General features: G+C 45.9%; 3 protein-coding genes across 3 annotated transcripts in view; 2 read left to right on the plus strand and 1 right to left on the minus strand.

The window, feature by feature from the left end:
• The window catches only part of LOC122363803 (zinc finger protein 330 homolog), a 35,795-nt gene extending 26,818 nt beyond the window's left edge, over positions 1–8,977 (minus strand). The window contains exon 1 of the mRNA XM_043333525.1: positions 8,512–8,977. The gene's annotated coding sequence lies outside the window, so the exon portion shown is untranslated. The remainder of the gene's footprint in view (positions 1–8,511) is intronic.
• LOC122363802 lies at positions 5,283–9,146 on the plus strand. The gene is made up of 3 exons (XM_043333479.1): positions 5,283–5,920; positions 8,032–8,261; positions 8,535–9,146. The coding sequence occupies exons 1-3, from the start codon at positions 5,468–5,470 to the stop codon at positions 9,016–9,018; spliced, it is 1,167 nt and encodes a 388-aa protein (XP_043189414.1). The 5' UTR covers positions 5,283–5,467; the 3' UTR covers positions 9,019–9,146.
• A 414-nt stretch (positions 9,147–9,560) lies between these two features.
• On the plus strand, positions 9,561–19,015 carry LOC122363823. Its single transcript, XM_043333552.1, has 4 exons — positions 9,561–9,953; positions 17,107–17,212; positions 17,801–17,886; positions 18,356–19,015. Exons 1-4 carry the CDS (start codon positions 9,879–9,881, stop codon positions 18,617–18,619), a joined length of 531 nt encoding a protein of 176 aa, XP_043189487.1. The 5' UTR covers positions 9,561–9,878; the 3' UTR covers positions 18,620–19,015.
• The last annotated feature ends 358 nt before the right edge of the window (positions 19,016–19,373 follow it).

A 19,373-nucleotide genomic window follows, 5' to 3' on the forward strand; every position in this document is an offset into this window, starting at 1 on the left:
AACTGACACTTCTTCGTTTTTCACGTGGCACGTGCCGTGCATATGGGGTCACTCACATGCATCGGGAATAGTCCGATGCTCGTTAGAAGGAATGAATCTAGTGCTACCCTACAAAAATTACCGCATGTAAATCGGTCAAGTGGTTGCTGAGATATAAGCCTAGCAAAAGCGTGACCACGGCATACTCAGAAATTTCCGATAACCTACGAAAGACTACGCTCGCTTCGCTCGCTCCGTAAAGAGTTTGGGGGGGGACGTCTCCCTTCCATTCTGAGAGTGGGGGGGACGCGTCCCCCCCGTCCCCCCGGTGGCGGCGCCCATGCCTCCCACCTTCAACAAAGTTTATGAATTGGCATGAAAGTGATGTCGCTCGGTTCAGAAAGAGCGAAAACGAATATCTACCAAATTTCACCGAAAAATATTCACCGGTTTTCAAGATATTAGACTTTTACTTTTGTTTACTTTTTTTGGATCTCCGCTGTTTCTAGCGACTTTATTTTAGAAGTGCGGCGTTTGCGGCAGATGTTGCGCGCAAATAGCATATACTACCGCGTGCTACAAAACGTTTTAGTCAAACATTTAAAAATCGTTAGATATCTGCGCTGACGTCACACATTCAGAGGGGTATTCCTAAGCATTAGCCCCTCTGAATCAAAATGCTGCAATTTTGAAATTCAATATTTCCGATTTAAGGCATTTCTCGATGTTGTGAGTGCCGAAACCGGTAATTGTGAGCCAGGGACCCCATTTTGGCTATCTCAACTCAAATCTAATGTTAAGGTGGGAGGGTCCCTTTAACCCGCGCCCTGCTGGGGAGGGGGTGTTTAAACACCCCCCCCCCTTGTGGTTTTTCGCGAATATCTCAAAAACGGCGGGCGGGCCGTTTTTGGTACACCTTATCATACATCAATTCTACACATGTTGTGAAAATTTCAGACCAAGGTCATTCAAGGTCAGGTCACCAGGTCACTTGAAGTGACCTCACCTCATAAAAAGTTTCAATGTCTGCCATAGCTACACCAAGTGACCGATCGCTTTGAAACTTTCAGCGATTGCTAAGAGCAATAGCATGTACAAAATTTATATCTCAGAATTTTGATATCGATGACCTAAGGTCAGGTCAATTTTGCGACCTCCCCATTATAAGTCAATGGGAGAAAATTGAAATGAGCCTCTTTTGGACGAAAGACATTATAAACACTCCCAAACACCGAATTACAAGTGGTTTAGACACATTGAACATGAAAATGGTGTCCGTGACCCTTGTTTATGCCCTGAGGTCATCTTAGGTCACGAATGGTATCTAACAGTTTTTCGCAAATAACTTTTGATAGAGGCATGCTAGAGCAATGAAAACACCTTAGATGTGTTCAGCTCGACGATACGGATCGACTGATATGCAGCATGACCCTTTCCGGTCAGGTCATGACCTTGACCTGAGGTCAAATTTTCAAGTTGACCTTTCAAGGTCAAGTTATAGTTCATTCGATGTGTCTTGACGACAGGAACACGATGCCGGTAACCATAAGCTCGTACAAGGCTTGGGGCAAAAGTTATTGCAGAAAAACTGTTTCCGAAAAAAATCGGTTATTTTTGCAGTTTTTGCCCCCTGCAGGCAAAACCGTTGACGTTAGGTCAAATCTGAGAGAATCTCCAGAAAGGGCGTTAATAGGGCTATTGAATGCGCTTTTCCGCGGCGCTGTAGCTCTATTGGTTCCCGAGTTATGCGTTGGCGTCTTGGAAATTTTCGACATTCGACCTGGAAATCGGCGAAATTTTGCCTTCAATGACCTCTGGCGACCTGACCTTTGACCTGACCAAAAAATTGACTGAAGTGATTTCGTCATTATTTTTGACGCTCTTTCGAACGCCGCCTTCCGCGTATCGCTACGTGGCCCAGGAGCCGAGTTACAAGGGGGGGGGGGTGTTCAAACACCCCCCCCCCCCCCAGCAGGGCGTGGAAATCCAGGACCCCCAGCCGGGCGCGGGTTAACGTGCCGCAGGTAGACGGCGGCACGGTCCTCCCGGGTCTAGCGTGGCCCTCTCTCGCCAGTTGCCAGCTGTATAGGAACGCGGGTCAAACGACGTGGAGCTTCCCGGCCGCGAACTCGCTGCCACCGAGTTAGGAGACGGACGCCTTATCCAGTAGGCCACGGAAAGGACTTAGCAGTGTGAGCCCAATAAGCTTGTGTGCTTCGCACATAGCTTCGCACAGTGTTTTTATATACCTTGGCTTCGCATATTTCTAAAAACACTGCACTTCTGACACGGCACAAGTCTTAGGATATGCCTAAATGGATTATGGACACATTTGAAAAGCAAAATACAGAAATATACTATGAACCAGAAACATCACTGTCATTCACGTGACACCGAGTCCGGGAGGATCTCGCAGAATGGGAGCCGTCAGCCGGGCGTAGGTGCCCGGAAGACCGGCGGAGACCGTGGATGCAGCCAAGATTCTTACAGATATGCAGCTACGTCATCGGGTAGGTCTGGACTGAGGCTCCGCAGCACCGACTGGGTGCCGGGACAGGGCGTCGGCTGCGGTGTTGCGCACTCCAGGATGTGGACGACACTGAATCGGAAACGGAGGCTCTTTTCTTTTAGGTTGCGCAGTCGGGGGTCGGGAATGTCTTCCAGGGAGCGGTCCCAGTAGCGGCGGAACACCTTCGATTAAGGGGGGCACTGCCGACTTTTGGTCCCATTCTTTCCATGCAGCGCCCATTGGGCTAATGTTAACCCGCGCCCCGCTGGGGGGGGGGGGCAGAATCTGCCCCCTCCCGTCTTTCGCCAATAACTTCTAAACGCATTACGCCAGCAACGTGAAACTTTCAGTACCTTATCATACATCCATTTGACACGTTCTCTAAAAACTTGAGCGAAATCCGTCGGAATTTTTTGAGTAAATGACGTTTTAGTGACGTCATGTTCGCCACTTTCGCCTAAAAAAAACGGCAAAATTTCAAACGCGGCTAACATCTTCATTTTTTAAGGAATCAAGACGTAACAAAAAAGGTTATACGTGATTCTACTTTGTCTATCAAATGGGTATCTCGGTTTTTTTAAACTTTGGATTTTGGCCCGATTTTTTTTTCTTTAAAAAAACTGACTTTTTTGGGAAAATAATTATAGAATCCAAAAACTTGAGTGTATCGAAAAAACCGGTACATATGTCAGAGAAGCGGTCTATGTGCACCTACATACCTACCTACCAATTTTCAGAAGAATCGGTTAAAAAATGTGGGAGTTATTCAAAATTGTATGACGTCACGACACACAAAATTCTTGAAAAATGATTTTTTTTAAGTTTAAACCTCGTACGGAAACAAAAATAGCACCATTCGATTCGCCGTGAAAAACTACATCAGATAGACACGTTTTAAGTCCTTAACAACCAACTTCAAAATTTGACCTCACTTGACCTGACTTTGACCTGAAATTCATCCAAAGGTGGTCCACATCACTTATTGAGTGAGCCTATTGAATTATATGAATAAAATGAAATGACCCATAAAACATATGTCGCACATGCCCTTTTCTGTATTTTGTTTTTGGTGACCTGACCTGACCTAACCTTGACCTTGACCGTTCTATTGCTTTTTACCGCGTCTTTCTAGCTTGCTTGTTTTCCGAGATAACCTGGTGTGGCCAATTGCCCCCCCCCCCTCATGGCGAGGTTGGCTGAGGGGCACATCCGGGCACGGGTTAAAAACGTCTAAATGAAGAAAATTTCACCTTTTACTGCCTATGGTGGTATCTAAGGTTAGTAGGTATGTGGGTAGCCACGGCAGAAAAAAACTTGTGAAGAGTTAGGAGCACTGGTAGGCCATGCCTTATCTCCTACTCTAACTGACGATAGATGCTAATGTGTACTGGGCAGCAGGGATGCGGAGCCGGAGCCGGAGCCGGAGCCGGAGCCGCCGGAGCCGGCATATTTTGCCCGGAGCCGGAGCCGGAGCCGGAGCCGTGAAACAATATAGCCCGGAGCCGGAGCCGGAGCCGGAGCCGTCAAAAAAGGGGGCGACTCCGGCTCCTTTTCTTAAAGGGACTATCCCACCTTTAACATGGGGTTTGAGTTGAGATAGCCAAGTTAGCGGCGAGGTTCAGAAACCACTATCTATCTAGGTTGCAACCCCCGCGGCCTCTTGGTGTTGAAGAAATTCGTTCCCTTCATTTGAAAATGGGCCTTGTACAAGGCCCTATCTTCAACATGGAGCAACCGTTAGTGTGACGTCACCTCGTTTAATCATTCTGATTTAAATGGGTTTGTTCGTTGAAAAATCGCTTGAAACTTGGTCTGAACTTTGTTGTGGTGCCTACAGAGTAAAAAGAATCAGCATTATGACAGTAATGTGGCCTGGGGAAGGAGGTAATTTTGGGCTGTGACGTCACATATTTGAATGTTTGTGTTTGGAATATGGGAAGCCTAAGATGTTTAATGAAAAATAAATGCCAGAACCGTGTTCCTGGTCATCCAATCTATAAAGTCGGGCACAATTTAACTGGTTTTAACAACATTTTAGAAGGTGGGATAGTCCCTTTAAGAGGAAACAATTATTTACCTAGTTCGGTTTGACAGTACAAGGCGTAAAACAATGTGGTATTCAAAACAGCCTTGTTATACAAATACAGAAGCAACGTGTACCAATCGGCCATCGCCTTTTTTCTTCCACCCGTATTAGGGGATGTACTGAGTAGAAGCCGGAGTCGGAGCCGCCGGAGCCGGAGCCGCCGGAGCCGGATCATTTTACTCGGAGCCGGAGCTGGAGCCGGAGCCGCCATGACATTTCACCCGGAGCCGGAGCCGGAGCTGGAGCCGATTTTTTTCTCCGGAGCCGGAGCCGGAGCCGGAGCCGTCTGAAATTTCCACGGCTCCGCATCCCTGCTGGGCAGTCAATGAAAACTATGGAACTATTACCAAGAAAAGTACTTAGGTAATGAATGTGAAAAAATATCAACATAAATGCGAGGAATTGTTTCATTGGTCATTTCAACCGTATATTATTAGAAAATAGGCATCAGCTACATACTAGATGCTATAAACAGCGTTACAGCAGCCGCAGCGCAAAACGTTACAGAGCAACTCTATTGTTCTATTAGGTACCTATCCTGCTAAGTGCTAATTTGGTGCTAATGATTGCTCAAACAATATCAAAATTGGGAACGCTAGAGTAGATGTATGTACGCCGTATATTAACTTATCTGTAGGTTATACGGGCAATATGCGATCGAGCATGACACTGCAAATTGAAATGCACGTCATTTTCGCACACAAATGCACAACATTTTCCCTTTTATTGCGGGGGCCATTACGTAAAAATCACGTGTCCTATTTTATATGTCAAAGCGCGAGACATGGTCAAAAATCAATGCCTTTCTGGCTCTGAATCAAGGGTGAATAATATCCAAGTGACATCACATTAATCGCCAAACACAGTTTTTAAAGAATGTTTTAATATCAATTATGAGCGCCAGGCAGAGGCGAAACAGCGGAGGACGCTCGACGGAACATCTAAGCCCAATACCTGAGCAATCATCTGTGAGTGGCGACCAGTCGAGGTCAACCAGGTCACTGCGAAGCGATGCAAGGTCATCTCGTAGTCATTCCCGATCTTCTGTTGTAGATTCAAGAACTCCTCGAGACGAAATGAGTGAAATGACAGCGGTAGATCCCGACAGAGCAAATGACGAGTTACACGAAAAAACGAAGGAAGCCCTTGGTAGTTTAATTGTTCGAAAAGACGAGCTAGAATCGAATGGCATCGAAACAGAAATGATGTATAAGGAATTGATGAATTGTGTCTCTCCATGGCGCCGAAAGAAGCTTCAGCAAGAGGCGAATCAATCACAAGCTGCATTAGAAGATGCATTGAGGAACGCCGACGAACTAATGAAACAAGCGAAGGGTGCATTCGAGGTAAGAATGATTTAAGCTATGGCAGGTCTTAGACCTTAGCCCGGGTCCGGGTGTGGGTCTCGGCCACTTCTTCATGGTGGAGGGCCTTATTGGCCACCCCGCTTATCTCAAAAGCTCAAAAAAGCTCAAAGACCGTTCTCACAAAAGCAATTGATAGCTCCAATAAGTTATTTTAGAATAGCTACATGCAAACTATTTTAGGCTCCAGTAAACGCGAAGGTAACAGGAAGTTATAAAGATATCGCAAAAAATGGTACAATTGTCGCGTCAATTTTCCCCCGATTTTATGCTTGCCACAAAAAGGTAAGCGCATAACTTGTAAATCAAAAGAGCTACAATCGTCACAGAAAAGCGCATTCGATAGCACATTTAGTTTTTTTTTCGCCCAATTTCATCGTAATTACCTACCATCCGGTGGTCAAAGGATTAGTCCACATGTGACAAAAATCGCAAAAATGGGCGGATTTTGCCGAAACATTTCATCTGACACGTTTAATTGGTCAATTACTTCATTACATCTCTTACCACCAGTAAAACGCCTTTTGGGAGAAGAACAAGCGAGCGAGATAGTCAGCCGCCCTGCACGTGCGGAAGGGTGAGAGGGTACCTACTTCTAACGGGCCTGTGCAAAGCATCCTTCTAACCGGTCGCTAGCGGTGTGCCAAATTTCGGCCCAGCCGTTCCTGAGATCTGGAAGAGGCATTTTGCACGTGCGCACGTGCAAACGGGGTCCAAACTGACTTTGCACGGCACCCTACTAACCGGTCCCCAACCGTGTACCAAATTTGAGCGCAATCGGTCCAGCCGTTCTCGAGATCTGGGAGCGCCCCCTGCACGTGCGCACGTGCAGTAGCACCTTAGCCGCAACACATGGGAATGCTTTGCCTGGTGGGTGCCTACCTGTATGCGAAATCGTTTTAGCGAAATCGCCCCAGTAATTAGGTACCGAGTTATTGAAATGGGAACAAATTTGGCACCTCTTCTTTTTGCATTTTGCACGTGCAATAGGGGTCACTCACATAGATCAAGAGTATCCGACCTTTGGTAGAAGGGATGCAGCTACCCTACAAAAAATACCGCAAGACAATCGCCCAAGCGGCTGCTGAGATATGCGCCCCTCAAAATCACTACTTTTTCAAAACAGCTTGAACAGTGAACACCCTTGACTTTTCACGTGGCACGTGCCACGACGGTCACTGAGATGTATCAAAAGTAGTCAATTACGGGGTAGTAGGGATGGGGCTACCCAACAAAAAAGACCGCAGGCCAATCGGTCCAGCGGTTGCTGAGATATAAGCCTCTCAAAAGCGTTACAGGCCGGGCCGGGCCGCTCATACGGATATTTTTCCGTGATATTGAAAAGACTTCGCTTCGCTCGCTGCGCTCGCTCGCTCGTAATCATCGTATTTCTTTCACCCAGACGCGTAGACTAAACTATGATTTGACCTTACATTTTATAAGTTGAACTTGCAGCTTTGACCTCAGGTCAAGGTCATGAGCTGAGTGTAAAAGGTCCTACTGCATGTAAATCGATCCGTATGTACTGATGAGATTAAAACATTCCAGGCGCCTTCATTGCTCTAGCAAGTCTCAATCAAAAGTGATTGTCGAAGAGCTGTTGGTGACCTTTTATGACCTAAGATGACCTTTTGAGTGGCCGCTGGCCATCAGTTGCACTTCCATCCATTGCATATGAATAGAGTTGTCGTGATTTCGAAAATATCTTGCGGTTATGCCCTGTATTGTCAAACCAGGAGACGTTTGTTATTTTACATTGCTTTATAATGGTGGGGTGACAACTGACAAGTCTGTCGGCACAAGTCCCAAGTTACGTATCAAGAAAATAAGAGATATACAAATTGTTTGAACGGATGTCCTCATACAATAAACTGAGCTGAGATTTAAAGTTTTAGGAGATAAGCTGTAGGAATGACTGGGTCGCAATTTTAGCAGGCGTGTTTATGACCTGGGTACCTACCAGCAGACGGTACCTTCCTACCTGACCTTAGGTGACCTGTGGTCAATAATTGTTTCAAACGATTTGCTGGCTCGTTTTTATGAGGAAGGCGCAGGAATATATCACCCAGTAATGATTAACTCTCCTGTTGCAGGCGTACCAGACCATGCAGGATCCCAAACGGAAAGAAGCAGCAGCTGGTGACCTTTTTTGGAAAGCAAAGGTCATGCACAAAACACTTACGGCCTGTGTTCAAGTCGCCTGTAATGCAGAAAGTGCTCGAGACCAACTTGCGTGGGCAGACAAAATGGGAAAGATAATGAATTCAATGATGGCCATATTCAGGATTATGGATGAATTAAAACAAAATCTATCGAAAGAAAGGTAAGCAGATTTACAGTGTCGCACACCTCTCTCAGCGCAAAAGTTGACTTATGCAATTCATTGAACGCCTAAAAAGTTGAAAACTCGTCGTCAAGTGTTCACACTAACGATCGCTTCTTATTTAATCCGTTCACGATGTAGATATGTTTGGCATTCAATTTTCCTTATCGTAATCGGTGAATTCGGCTGACATTATGTTGCATGTCCGTTAGACGTTACCTAAAGTTGGAATGAGTTGCTGGCGACTTACCAGCTGGCTGCCGACTGTTGCAGGGCTCTGACGAGGACGCTGACGTCGGTGATGCAGAAGCACGGCCACGGCGACGTGTTCGACGTCAAGGCCATGGAAGGCTGCGGCGACGAGGCGGACATTGCGCTGCTGCTGGCGCGCGCCAACATGGGCGCCCGCCGGCCGGCGCCCCCCGCTCTCAGCTCGCGGCTGGTGGCCGCTCTGCAGAGCCACCGGGGCGCCCTGCTGGCCGCCGGCGCCCCGCTGCTCGTGTGGGCGCTGTGGGCGGCTCTGGCACCCGAGCTGGGCGTCTGGGACGTGGCGCAGGCCGTGGGCCAGGCGCCCAGCGCCGTGCTGACGGCGCTCGGCCTGGCGCGCGAGGAGCCCGGCCTGCTGGAGACGGCGGAGCTGTGGCTGGCCAGCCTGGTGACGGGCCTCCTCTGCTGGCTGCCCGGCATCTGCAGCAGCGGCGAGCCCGTCTCGGCCGGATCGCTGTGGGCCGTCGCCAACAAGCTCAGCCCATTCTGACACGGAGAAAACGCACGTCGCTCTCCAAATTGACGAAGTCTTGTGTAGCTGATTATTTTTTGTCCGGTCGAATAAATTCAGAGTTAAATTGTATAGACTATCCTGATAATACATGTCTTTATTCCGTGTTTGAGTTTCAGTCACGCAATTATTTAACAGGACGACTTGCTTACCTAATATCTTTTTTTTTAATATTGCAGTGGTCGAAAAGCTAAAAATTCTTTTTATAACTGTACAAAGAAAATAACTCGTAATTACCATTCATCCGGATCCGCCTTTCAAAAAATCTGCCTTTCCAGTTTCTTCCTCCTCACATGCTTCTCTCGACTAAGCCTCATCGGTTGGGCTGATAAGTTATCTGGTCTCCAGGGTAACAGTCTGCACAGTAGACGCACAGGTCGATTATCGATATCATTGACCAATGAGCAGCGAACACTGTCTCTCGCCTCCGAGGAGTAGGTACACACCACACATAATGACGCAAAATTTCACCGCCAGCAATCAAAATCAACAAATTTTTCTCGTTGCTCAAAACGGCGCACTCTTGCCCATTGATCTGTGGCTCGCTTTGATTCGCTGGCGGTGCGCGTGTGATCCAACAATTCTCGTATCGACCGCTGTGGCTGGCGCGCTGCCAAGTGAGCCACCGTCGCTCCCCGCCCCTCCCCGTATGCCCCGCCCACCCAGGCCTCTCGTGCCGTAGCGGGGCGGCGCGCGGCGCGCACACGGCCTCTGGGGCGCGAGTGGGAAGCGTGTCGTCTACGACACCGTCTCGCCGAGTGTGTGTGTGTGGCTGTGTGTTGTGGGACGGCCCGTGGCGGTGAGAGTAGAAGCTGTATAGCGCCGGAACGCAGCTCGTCATGGATACATGTGCTCCGCGCTGTTTGACAAGAAATGCGGTCAACCGAACCAGATACATCGGCATTTTCACCACGGTAAGTAGGAAGTACATGTTAAATTTCCATGTCAGCTTTTGGGATACGCATGCCCCAAACAAATTTATAAATTTTCGGCAATTGTCTTTGGCGCTCCGGAGTAGGTATAGCATCTTAATCCGGTGCTGCGTTGAGCTGCACTAATCTCGTCTTGGTCTCCGGCCTCTGGGTCAAGGCCTACGCCGGTTATATAACTCGCATTTCTCTTGTTTGAACTGTGAGCGTGCCCAGGCACGTGGCCTGATGGGGAAAGCCTTGTGCTGCCGCGTTGTATAACAGGCTGCGTTTGCTCTGTAACCGAGTGGTTTGACCTCAACCTATCGTGATGATCGGAAGGATGGAACACCCGGAACACCCTATGATGATCCCAAATCGAAATCGAGCGAGTTAGCGATCTGAGGAAGTTAACTGTAAGTTAGTTTAGTTAACTTAAGTTAACTTAAGCTAGTGAACTATAATCGTAAGTTATAATCGTAACCTCTTCTGTCAGTATCTGTCAATGTCAAACCGTCAATTCTGAGCTGCTGATCGCTTGGTTGGCCGTTCCGATCTTATATGTGAGAAACATTATATTAGCATGCAATGGGATTTATGCTTGTAATAAGCTAATGTATAATGTACGATACCAATTTACAAACGATGAACTTCCCCGAAAGAAAAGGAGCTTGGCAATGCGGCTTTGTGTTTGAGTTATTTTATCCCATATGTAATTATCTAAGACATAGGGTAGACCCGGGAGGTATGGGCCCGTTTTGTGAAAATGCAATTTTCTTCCAGTGGGCAGTGGCTAGATGTGGTTTTTCACTGTGCTGTACGTGAAATTGCCTTTCGCCTGCAACGTGTGCCTGATAGGTATTAGGCATCTTGGATCAACGATTTTGTCTCGAAATAACTTTCAATAAATCGTGTGCTTTTTCGATCCATCAAAGTACACCGGGAGGTACTGGCCGGTGCCATGTTTCATATTCTTTTCTCGACATAAGAATAACACTCGTAGCTGGTATCTACCTTGATCTCTCTTAGAGCCCAGGAACCGCATAAGCGGCCAACAGCTTGCTTCATGGAGGTCACTTGGGCCCATATGTATTTTGGTACACTCAATCGTGCACCATGGAATAAGATAAATAACATTTTTCTGTTCGGATGAAATTTGAAGTTAAATTTTCGAACTTACGCGACAAAAATAAAATTTATCGACGGGGACATTCAATGAAAGCATCTTTTATTTATTTATGATCACCGGGGGTGGGTGGCCCGAACCTCCCGGTTATGACGCCATGATGTGCGTAGCATCTCAGCTTACCTATAATCTTGCAAGAAAACTTCATATTGTCTATCCAGTCTTAATTTGCATGCTTTAAACCTTATATTAGCGATGGTCTGACATCATTAAACGAGCCCATACCTCCAGGGGGCCCATATCCTCCCGTGTCTCCCCTACATATCGACACCTTTTTTTTAAACCCCACATCTGCTCTCCGGTGAATTTCCGGGAGGCACGAAAGATCTCCTTTTAAAAGTGTCCGATCGTCCGATCCTGATCAAATATGTGTGTTCGTAGGCCTGTTCTGGTATTGCTTTATCTGCCAAGACAGACAAACTTAAGAAAAAATCGAGTGATTGTAGGGGAGAGTGGGGTGTGTTGTATCAGTTTTTACTCCGAGACCCATAACCTCGTAACTATCCGTGATAAACTCATTATTTCCATACTATCCCCTTCCTTGATTCTTCTGCTTTTTTTGTGCAAAGTAACTTCTCCGCTACCTCTACCAGTTTTTCTTCTACGGTCTGCCGAATAGAACAATGTTTTTGATACAACCTGCCCCATGGCTTGGGTGAGTTGTATCACATGGTGGGGTAATTTGTATCACTATTTCACGTTTCAGGGAGTGTGCTTGCTACTGGTTTTGAACATAACAGCAACATTAAATGGGGTTAATACAATGTAGGGGAAGCCGGGGGAAGCCCGGGCGCGGGGGAAGCCCGGCCACCCCGTTTCCGGCTAAATTATTCACAATAAAATGCTCAACTGTTTGTCCTTTCAGCGTTGCAGCTAAGGTAACGCCAGCAAAAAAGTTAAGGCTGACAAAAGTTGCATATTGTTAAAGTTATAGCGCAAAAATGATATTTTAAGGGTTTTTAGCTAAAAAGTGAGATATGTTGCACTGTTAATGTTATACCATACAGTACTAATATTTATACGAATGTTATGTAAGGACCGTTTAAGTGTTTGTAGTGAGGGGTGACGAGGCAGGATGGCTTAAGTATGACATTTTTTCGAATATCGCTGTTCTAAAATAAAAATTAGCACATTGGGGTAACCCCGGGCGAGAGGCCAAGCTTACCCCCAACCGAGAGCAATGCCACTAAACCATGGTTTTCCATGAGATAATAGGTACTGAGCAGGTTTGGTTTACACCTAGATCAAAGATAAATTTCGAAAATAAACATGTTATCATAGACAAAGCCAGTCATGTCACTTAAGGTCAACTAGGGTCAAACTACGTTTTTGTAGATAACGCGACAGACAATGAAGCTAGAGCTTCAAAAATGGTGTCGTTGTGTTCTTCTTCATCAGCCGAGTCGAATGATATGCAATATGATGCATTAAGGTAAAAAGAAAAATAAATTTTAAGGAATTTTGAACCACACATTTTTTGTCAATTTTGCATCACGATTTTCATCGACCTGTACTGTATATGTAGTAGACGCTAGCTAAAATACCAGTAGTGACATAAACTCTAAGATGTCCAGAGCTAATCAGTAGGGTAGCCTGGGGCAAGACGCCCCAGATAATTTATTTTGCTACATAACTTATATCCCACATCACCTGGAAGGCCAAATTTGTGCTCAATGCGTTCTTTGGACATTTTACTTTAAATTCCACCCGTCAAATTCATTCACTTATGATCGAACTCCCAGCTAGGAAGTGATTTGTGAAGCAACTGCAAATGGGGCATTTTGCCCCAACCCCAGGGCAAAACGCCCCACGGCCTGGGGCAAGAAGCCCCATACTCTAGATTAAAGATTAAACATGCTAGTTGACTAAATCTTATATGAGAGGCCCGTTAGACCTTGGGAGGCACGGAACTGAAGTTAGCACCTTCCATCCTGTCAGGTGTTCAGCTATGACACTATTGTATGTACAGGTTTTTCGCCTGGCTCATAAGGCCAAATAATAAATTATTGCAATGCAAATGTTAACAAAATACTTCCTTTGCCATTAATTTGCTGAGAAAAGCACATAAAATTGCATAGAAACTTACTGTTCGCCAGTTACCGAACATTAGGAAGTGGGTATTCGGAACAACACATGAGGTAAAACGCCCCATGGGGCTTTTTGCCCCGCGACCTACTGGGGCGTTTTACCCCATCACGTAGTTCGGTCAAAGAACAACGCCTTGCACTCCAGCAAAAGATAATCTAAAACGTACCAACCCATTATTATAAGCGTTAGACACTACTTGTTCAAAATACATAAAAGTCGGTAACCTGATGTGGACAATAAAAGAACGCCATGATGCATAATCTGACTGCAAAACATAAAAATCACTCCAAAAACAAATTTTTGGCTATATCTCCCTAAAGAGTTATCACAATTTCTTTCCAGTTTGCTCATATAATGATCATATAGTGCACGTTTTATAGAAGAGAGGATGTTTCCCCAGAACCTCGCCAGTTCCGAGAAACATCGGTGAGGCGTTTTACCTCGGCGGGGCGACTTGCCCCGGTCTACCCTACCTTAATATTTCACTTTCCGTTAATATTTGGAAAACACATAATGGTTTCATCAACTCGTTGTAAAGCGCTGGGGAGGTGGCCGGCGTTACCCCTATGCCGGGCTTACCCCAGAAAAATCAACACTTTTTTAAAACTCGATTTTCTCAACCTTATACTTATTCCACGAAACCGAATTTTTGGGAAAACACGGCCAATGAACTTAGCTAGCTAGCAGGATATCAACATTTTATACAGCACGTATGGTATGTAATAAAAATGAAAAAGAGCTTACTATGCCGGGCTTCCCCCGGCTTCCCCTATAGGTATGCTCAAAGGCTTCACTTTATTAGACCAAACTTAGGTCAATGCAATCCGAACGAAACATCAACAGACTAGACGCAAAAGTGGCCCGTTAAGAGCAAAGAAGCCAACACATTGTGCCGAAATGGAACGAGCATTGACTAGCTACCTACAAACGCGAGCCAGGGCTTAGCTTTCGCGATCAAAAGCAACATACCCATACATACATACATACATATATGTTACAACATACCCCACCCGGCTCTGATACAACATGTACCTAGCCGCCATCTTGGAAAAAACATCCTCGTGCTCAAAAAACAGCGGACAGCTGGAGAAATCCGTTTTCACTCACGCAGCCTTAGAACCTATTAGGGGAGAGCGGGGAGAGTTGTATCATGTCCAAGTTGTATCAGGGCGAATTGTGCCAAACTTATCCAATGGATGGCGCTCGCGACACGACCAGCCGACGAGGTTTTCCGGGCGCCATCTTTCCCTGTTCTGTCTTGTGGCTGAGTGGACGCGTCTCGAGGTGAGAGCCGATTTTATGTTTTTTTAATGTCATTCTAAAAAAATAAGTTGCAAGAAAATGTGTGTTTTGGGCATTTAGATGTGCACGAATTTGAAAGATCTTCGTAGCGGTGTTGAGGGTAGGGGAGAGTGGGGTGGGTTGTATCAGTTTTTACTCCGAGACCCATAACCTCGTAACTATCCGTAATAAACTCATTATTTCCATACTATCTCCTTCCTTGATTCTTCTGCTTTTTTGTGTGAAGTAACTTTTCCGCTACCTCTACCAGTTTTTCTTTTACGGTCTGCCGAATAGAACAATGTTTTTGATACAACTTGCCCCATGGCCTGGGTGAGTTGTATCACATGGTGGGGTAATTTGTATCACTATTTCACGTTTCAGGGAGTGTGCTTGCTACTGGTTTTGAACATAACAACAGCATTAAATGGGGTTAATACAATGTATATGCTCAAAGGCTTCACTTTTATTAGACCAAACTTAAGTCAATCCGAACGAAACATCGAAACGAACGAAACATCAACAGACTAGACGCAAAAGTGGCCCGTTAAGAGCAAAGAAGCCAACACATTGTGCCGAAATGGAACGAGTATTGACTAGCTACCTACAAACGCGAGCCAGGGCTTAGCTTTCGCGATCAAAAGCAACATACCCATGCATACATACATACATACATGTTACAACATACCCCACCCGGCTCTGATACAACATGTACCTCGCCGCCATCTTGGAAAAAAACATCCTCGTGCTCAAAAACAGCGGACAGCTGGAGAAATCCATTTTCACTCACGCAGCCTTAGAACCTACCCTCACCACCGCTACGGAGATCTTTCAAATTCGTGCATATCTAAATGCCCAAAACACACATTTTCTTGCAACTTATTTTTTTAGAATGACATTAAAAAAACATAAAATCGGCTCTCACCTCGAGACGCGTCCACCCAGCCACACGACAGAACAGGGAAAGATGGCGCCCGGAAAACCTCGTCGGCTGGTCGTATCACGAGCGCCATCCATTGGATAAGTTTGACACAATTAGCCCTGATATAACTTGGACATGATACAACTCTCCCCGCTCTCCCCTATTTGTGTTAGGTGCATTTACTTACTTTCAGATGTTTTCAATGTAGAATCAGCAACAATAACAGGTATACTATAATAAGAGGTAATAAGCAAACAACATTTAAATCATGGTTTTACTATTAAACCAGTAAAACGCCTTTTGGGCGAAGAACGAGCGAGCGAGATAGTGGGCCCTGCACGTGCGCAAGGGCGAGAGGGTACTTCCAACGGGCTTGTGCAAAGCACCCTTCTAACCGGTCGCTAGCGGTGTGCCAAATTTGAACGCAATCGGCCCAGCCGTTCCTGAGATCTGGAAGCGGCATTCTGCACGTGCGCACGTGCAAGCGGGGTCCAAACTGACTTTTGCACGGCACCCTACTAACTGGTCCCCAACCGTGTACCAAATTTGAGCGCAATCGGCCCAGCCGTTCTCGAGATCTGGGAGCGCCCCCTGCACGTGCGCACGTGCTGTAGCACCCCAACCTTACCACATGCAGATGAATTATCTGATGGAGACCTAACTGTGTACCGAGTTTCAATTCAATCGGCCCAACCGTTGTGCCGTTATTGAGGTTGCAATTTTGGGGGTTCTTAAAAAATGTCCAACTTTACCACGCGCCACGTGCGGTGGTTGGCAAGAACGCATGGTGGCCATCACACCACAGAACTTTTACGTCCAAGTGACATTCAGTAAAGAAGACCGCTTGTCAATCGGATGTCCCGTTCCTAAGATATTAGCTTTTGAAGAGCGTCCCCCGCTCATACTCAGGATTTTCCCTTATATTCAGTATGAACTCGCTCGCTCGCTGCGCTCGCTCGCTCGTAATGATATATTTACGACGCGTTATTATTATGTAACCTACACATTATGATATTAGGTATTATTATTACGCTTTATTATTACGCCTTTCGCTTTATTTTGTATAGGTATTACACGCTTCACTACCTATTACACGATATTACCCTGAATATCGTGCTATTTCTCTCCAAATAAATTTGTCTTATGTTAAACGCTATCTACATATGATCATAGGTATCATCTACATATGTACATATGATCTACCGCTGTTTTAGATGATATGTATTATAAGTTAAGATTTTAGTCATTCATCAAATGTCTTATTTTCCTGATTTAGCATTTATGCTTCACTGCTAAATAATGGCACCGTTTCTATAGACCATTAACAAATTATTTAGCGGTTGCTACTGAGTTGGAAACTATTCAAAGTGCATCGTAGACGGTAGAGTACCTATATTGAAAATTGTGAAAATGTCTTAGATGCGGGACAATATACGTAATGCGTTATATAATCGCGAAATTTGACCGCTGAACTACCCGTTCGGTTTGTGATCTCGCATGATCTGTCGCTAAACATTGATAAAAAATTAATTATCGTTAGTGTGCTATGGTAAAAAAGTAAAAACTAAAACGTTCGTAAATGCACAAATCTTTTCGACGTCTCGCCGAGAGATACCCAAACAGCTGTTGCGTCCGTCTCTGTGCGTTGTATCTCACCATTCCGTCTGTGTCTCCGTCCTCAGGTGGCCGCCACCGTCTCCGTGTCTCTGCTGTCATGGACGGTGGCGACCGGCTCCAGCGACCAGGAGCGCCCCGACGCCCACCCCCTGGAGAAGGCGGCGCGGGAGGGTGAGGGTTTTATTTTGTTGGCGAAATAATAATCTATATTTAGTTATGTGTCGGTCGGAAAATGTATTGGTATAATTGGCGAACTAAGTTAAAACTGGCGAAACAATAAAAAATGTTATAACCAGTCCTCTAATTTACACATCAACCGAGGTCCGAAACATATTGCAACGCTGGGCTTCGAATGAATGTACTAGATAGGTCGTGTCTTAGCAATAGTTCAATGTGCAATACAAATTACAATGGTCTTATCCCGCACCGAAGCCATGAGTGCCTTACCGGCCTTACCTAAAATTGACCCACGCCACGCATGCACTGATCGAATATTGCCGCGTAACGAGTAATATGTATGGGGGTAACTAATGTGCTAGACGGCTACTGGTACTTTAGTATAATGGTGTACACTTCTTGAATATTAAATTATGTTACGAAGCGATTAAAATATGCTTACACGATTCACGAATGTGACTATATAAGCTCGTTTCACCATACACGTTTTTATTTATCGGTACGTTTCACCATATGGTTGATGTACAAGTATGTAGTGCAAGATGTCAATTATAGCTAATGTATGAAAATATATATTTTCAGAACAGCGAATCATCGGAATTATTGCTCTGGTAGTAAACATCGGATGGCTTGTGGTCGCCATCTTACTTGTTACGGCCGTTAGAAAGGTGAGTATAGTGAGTACCTGACACCTGCACACCTTGTCTGGAAATGCATGTCGTCATACCAAACAGTAACGTTAGACCTAATAATGTTGGTCATAGATTTTGAAGTTCCATGCAGCAAACCATTTCACGTTTCAGTTTGTGCCGGGACACTCAAGACGAGGTCTTGTGAAACTTGAGCATTTGCACCTGTCCGGGGATATTTGTATGTTATACATGACAGATCTAGGTATATATATATATATATATATATATATATATATATATATATATATATATATATATATAGCGACAATATTTTAGTCCGGGAATTTCTTTAAGGATATACGGCTGACAAACAAATTTACCATCGGGTAGTACCAACCCTGTCACTAAGACCTGACTATACTCCCCTCCCCCTGCCCCTGCCGCAGCGGTGGCCTGGTCTGGCTGTCCCCCCCCCCCTCCATGACTGCCCCTCCCCCTGTCGCAGCGGTGGCCCGGTCTGGCGGTGCCGTTTCTGGTCTGGACAGCTCTGTACGGGCCGTTCTGTCTGGCCGTCATTGTGGTCTCCCTGCGCCGGATCGTGCTGCTCTCCGGCGCCGGCGTGGGACAGAGCCTGCTGACCCCGCTGATCGGCTCGGTGGTCATGTGCCTCCTGGCACCGGCCGCCTACTCAGTGCTGGCGGTGATTGTCGCCGCGGGACGGCGACAGATGATGGAGAACGCAGAGACAAGAACGCCATCGAAGACTTGAGCTCAGAAACTTTGTCGCTTGTGAATAAGCTATTTTTGTCTGCGTCATAGCTTAAGAGCATTTCGAATTTAGTGTCATGGAAAGCGTGGATCTAGTTATGCTCCAGTCGATTTATTATCATGCCTGTCATCTAATTATACATATCTTTAATAGGTATGTAGGAGTTCCATACATCCGCTAGCATAGTCAGAATATGACATTAGCCCCCCTCAGATATTATACGCTGCCGCGTAATGTGTTGACATGGATGAGATAATACGCGTCGAGTAGTAGGTACACATCAAGCACCTATCCACAAGTTCATTCATGGAAGGTGCTAATGTGACCATGGCCAGGCTTGGGAACCGCGCGGTTTAAACGCCGACTGAAATAAACGAGCTATTGCCAAGACACTTTTAAGTTTTATCGTATATCAGATTATGTTATCAGATTATCTCCAAAGCGAGTAACTTGTATAAGAGCTCATCTGTGCAAATGAGGGTCAAGCTATAATAGCAACTGCCCTCTGCAGGTTACTTGGACCGCAGCCCGGACGGGAAAATACGGCCCGTGGAAGAGGATGATCTCAAAAGACCGGGTGCGCCGCAGCGGCCGAGTCCGTCCCGTTGGAAAAGACGTGCCGCAATGGTGAGCGGACAGGCTGCCCAGGTGCTCAAACGGTCACCACTCGTCTCCGGGTGGAATACCGACCTCCTAGCCTTGCCTAACTCTAATGGCACTGCCTACACTGTCCACTGAGATAAAAATTTACTCT

Source organism: Amphibalanus amphitrite, unplaced genomic scaffold (assembly GCF_019059575.1).
Source record: "Amphibalanus amphitrite isolate SeventyFive unplaced genomic scaffold, NRLGWU_Aamphi_draft 000026F_arrow, whole genome shotgun sequence".
NCBI classification, from domain to species: Eukaryota; Metazoa; Arthropoda; class Thecostraca; order Balanomorpha; family Balanidae; genus Amphibalanus; species Amphibalanus amphitrite.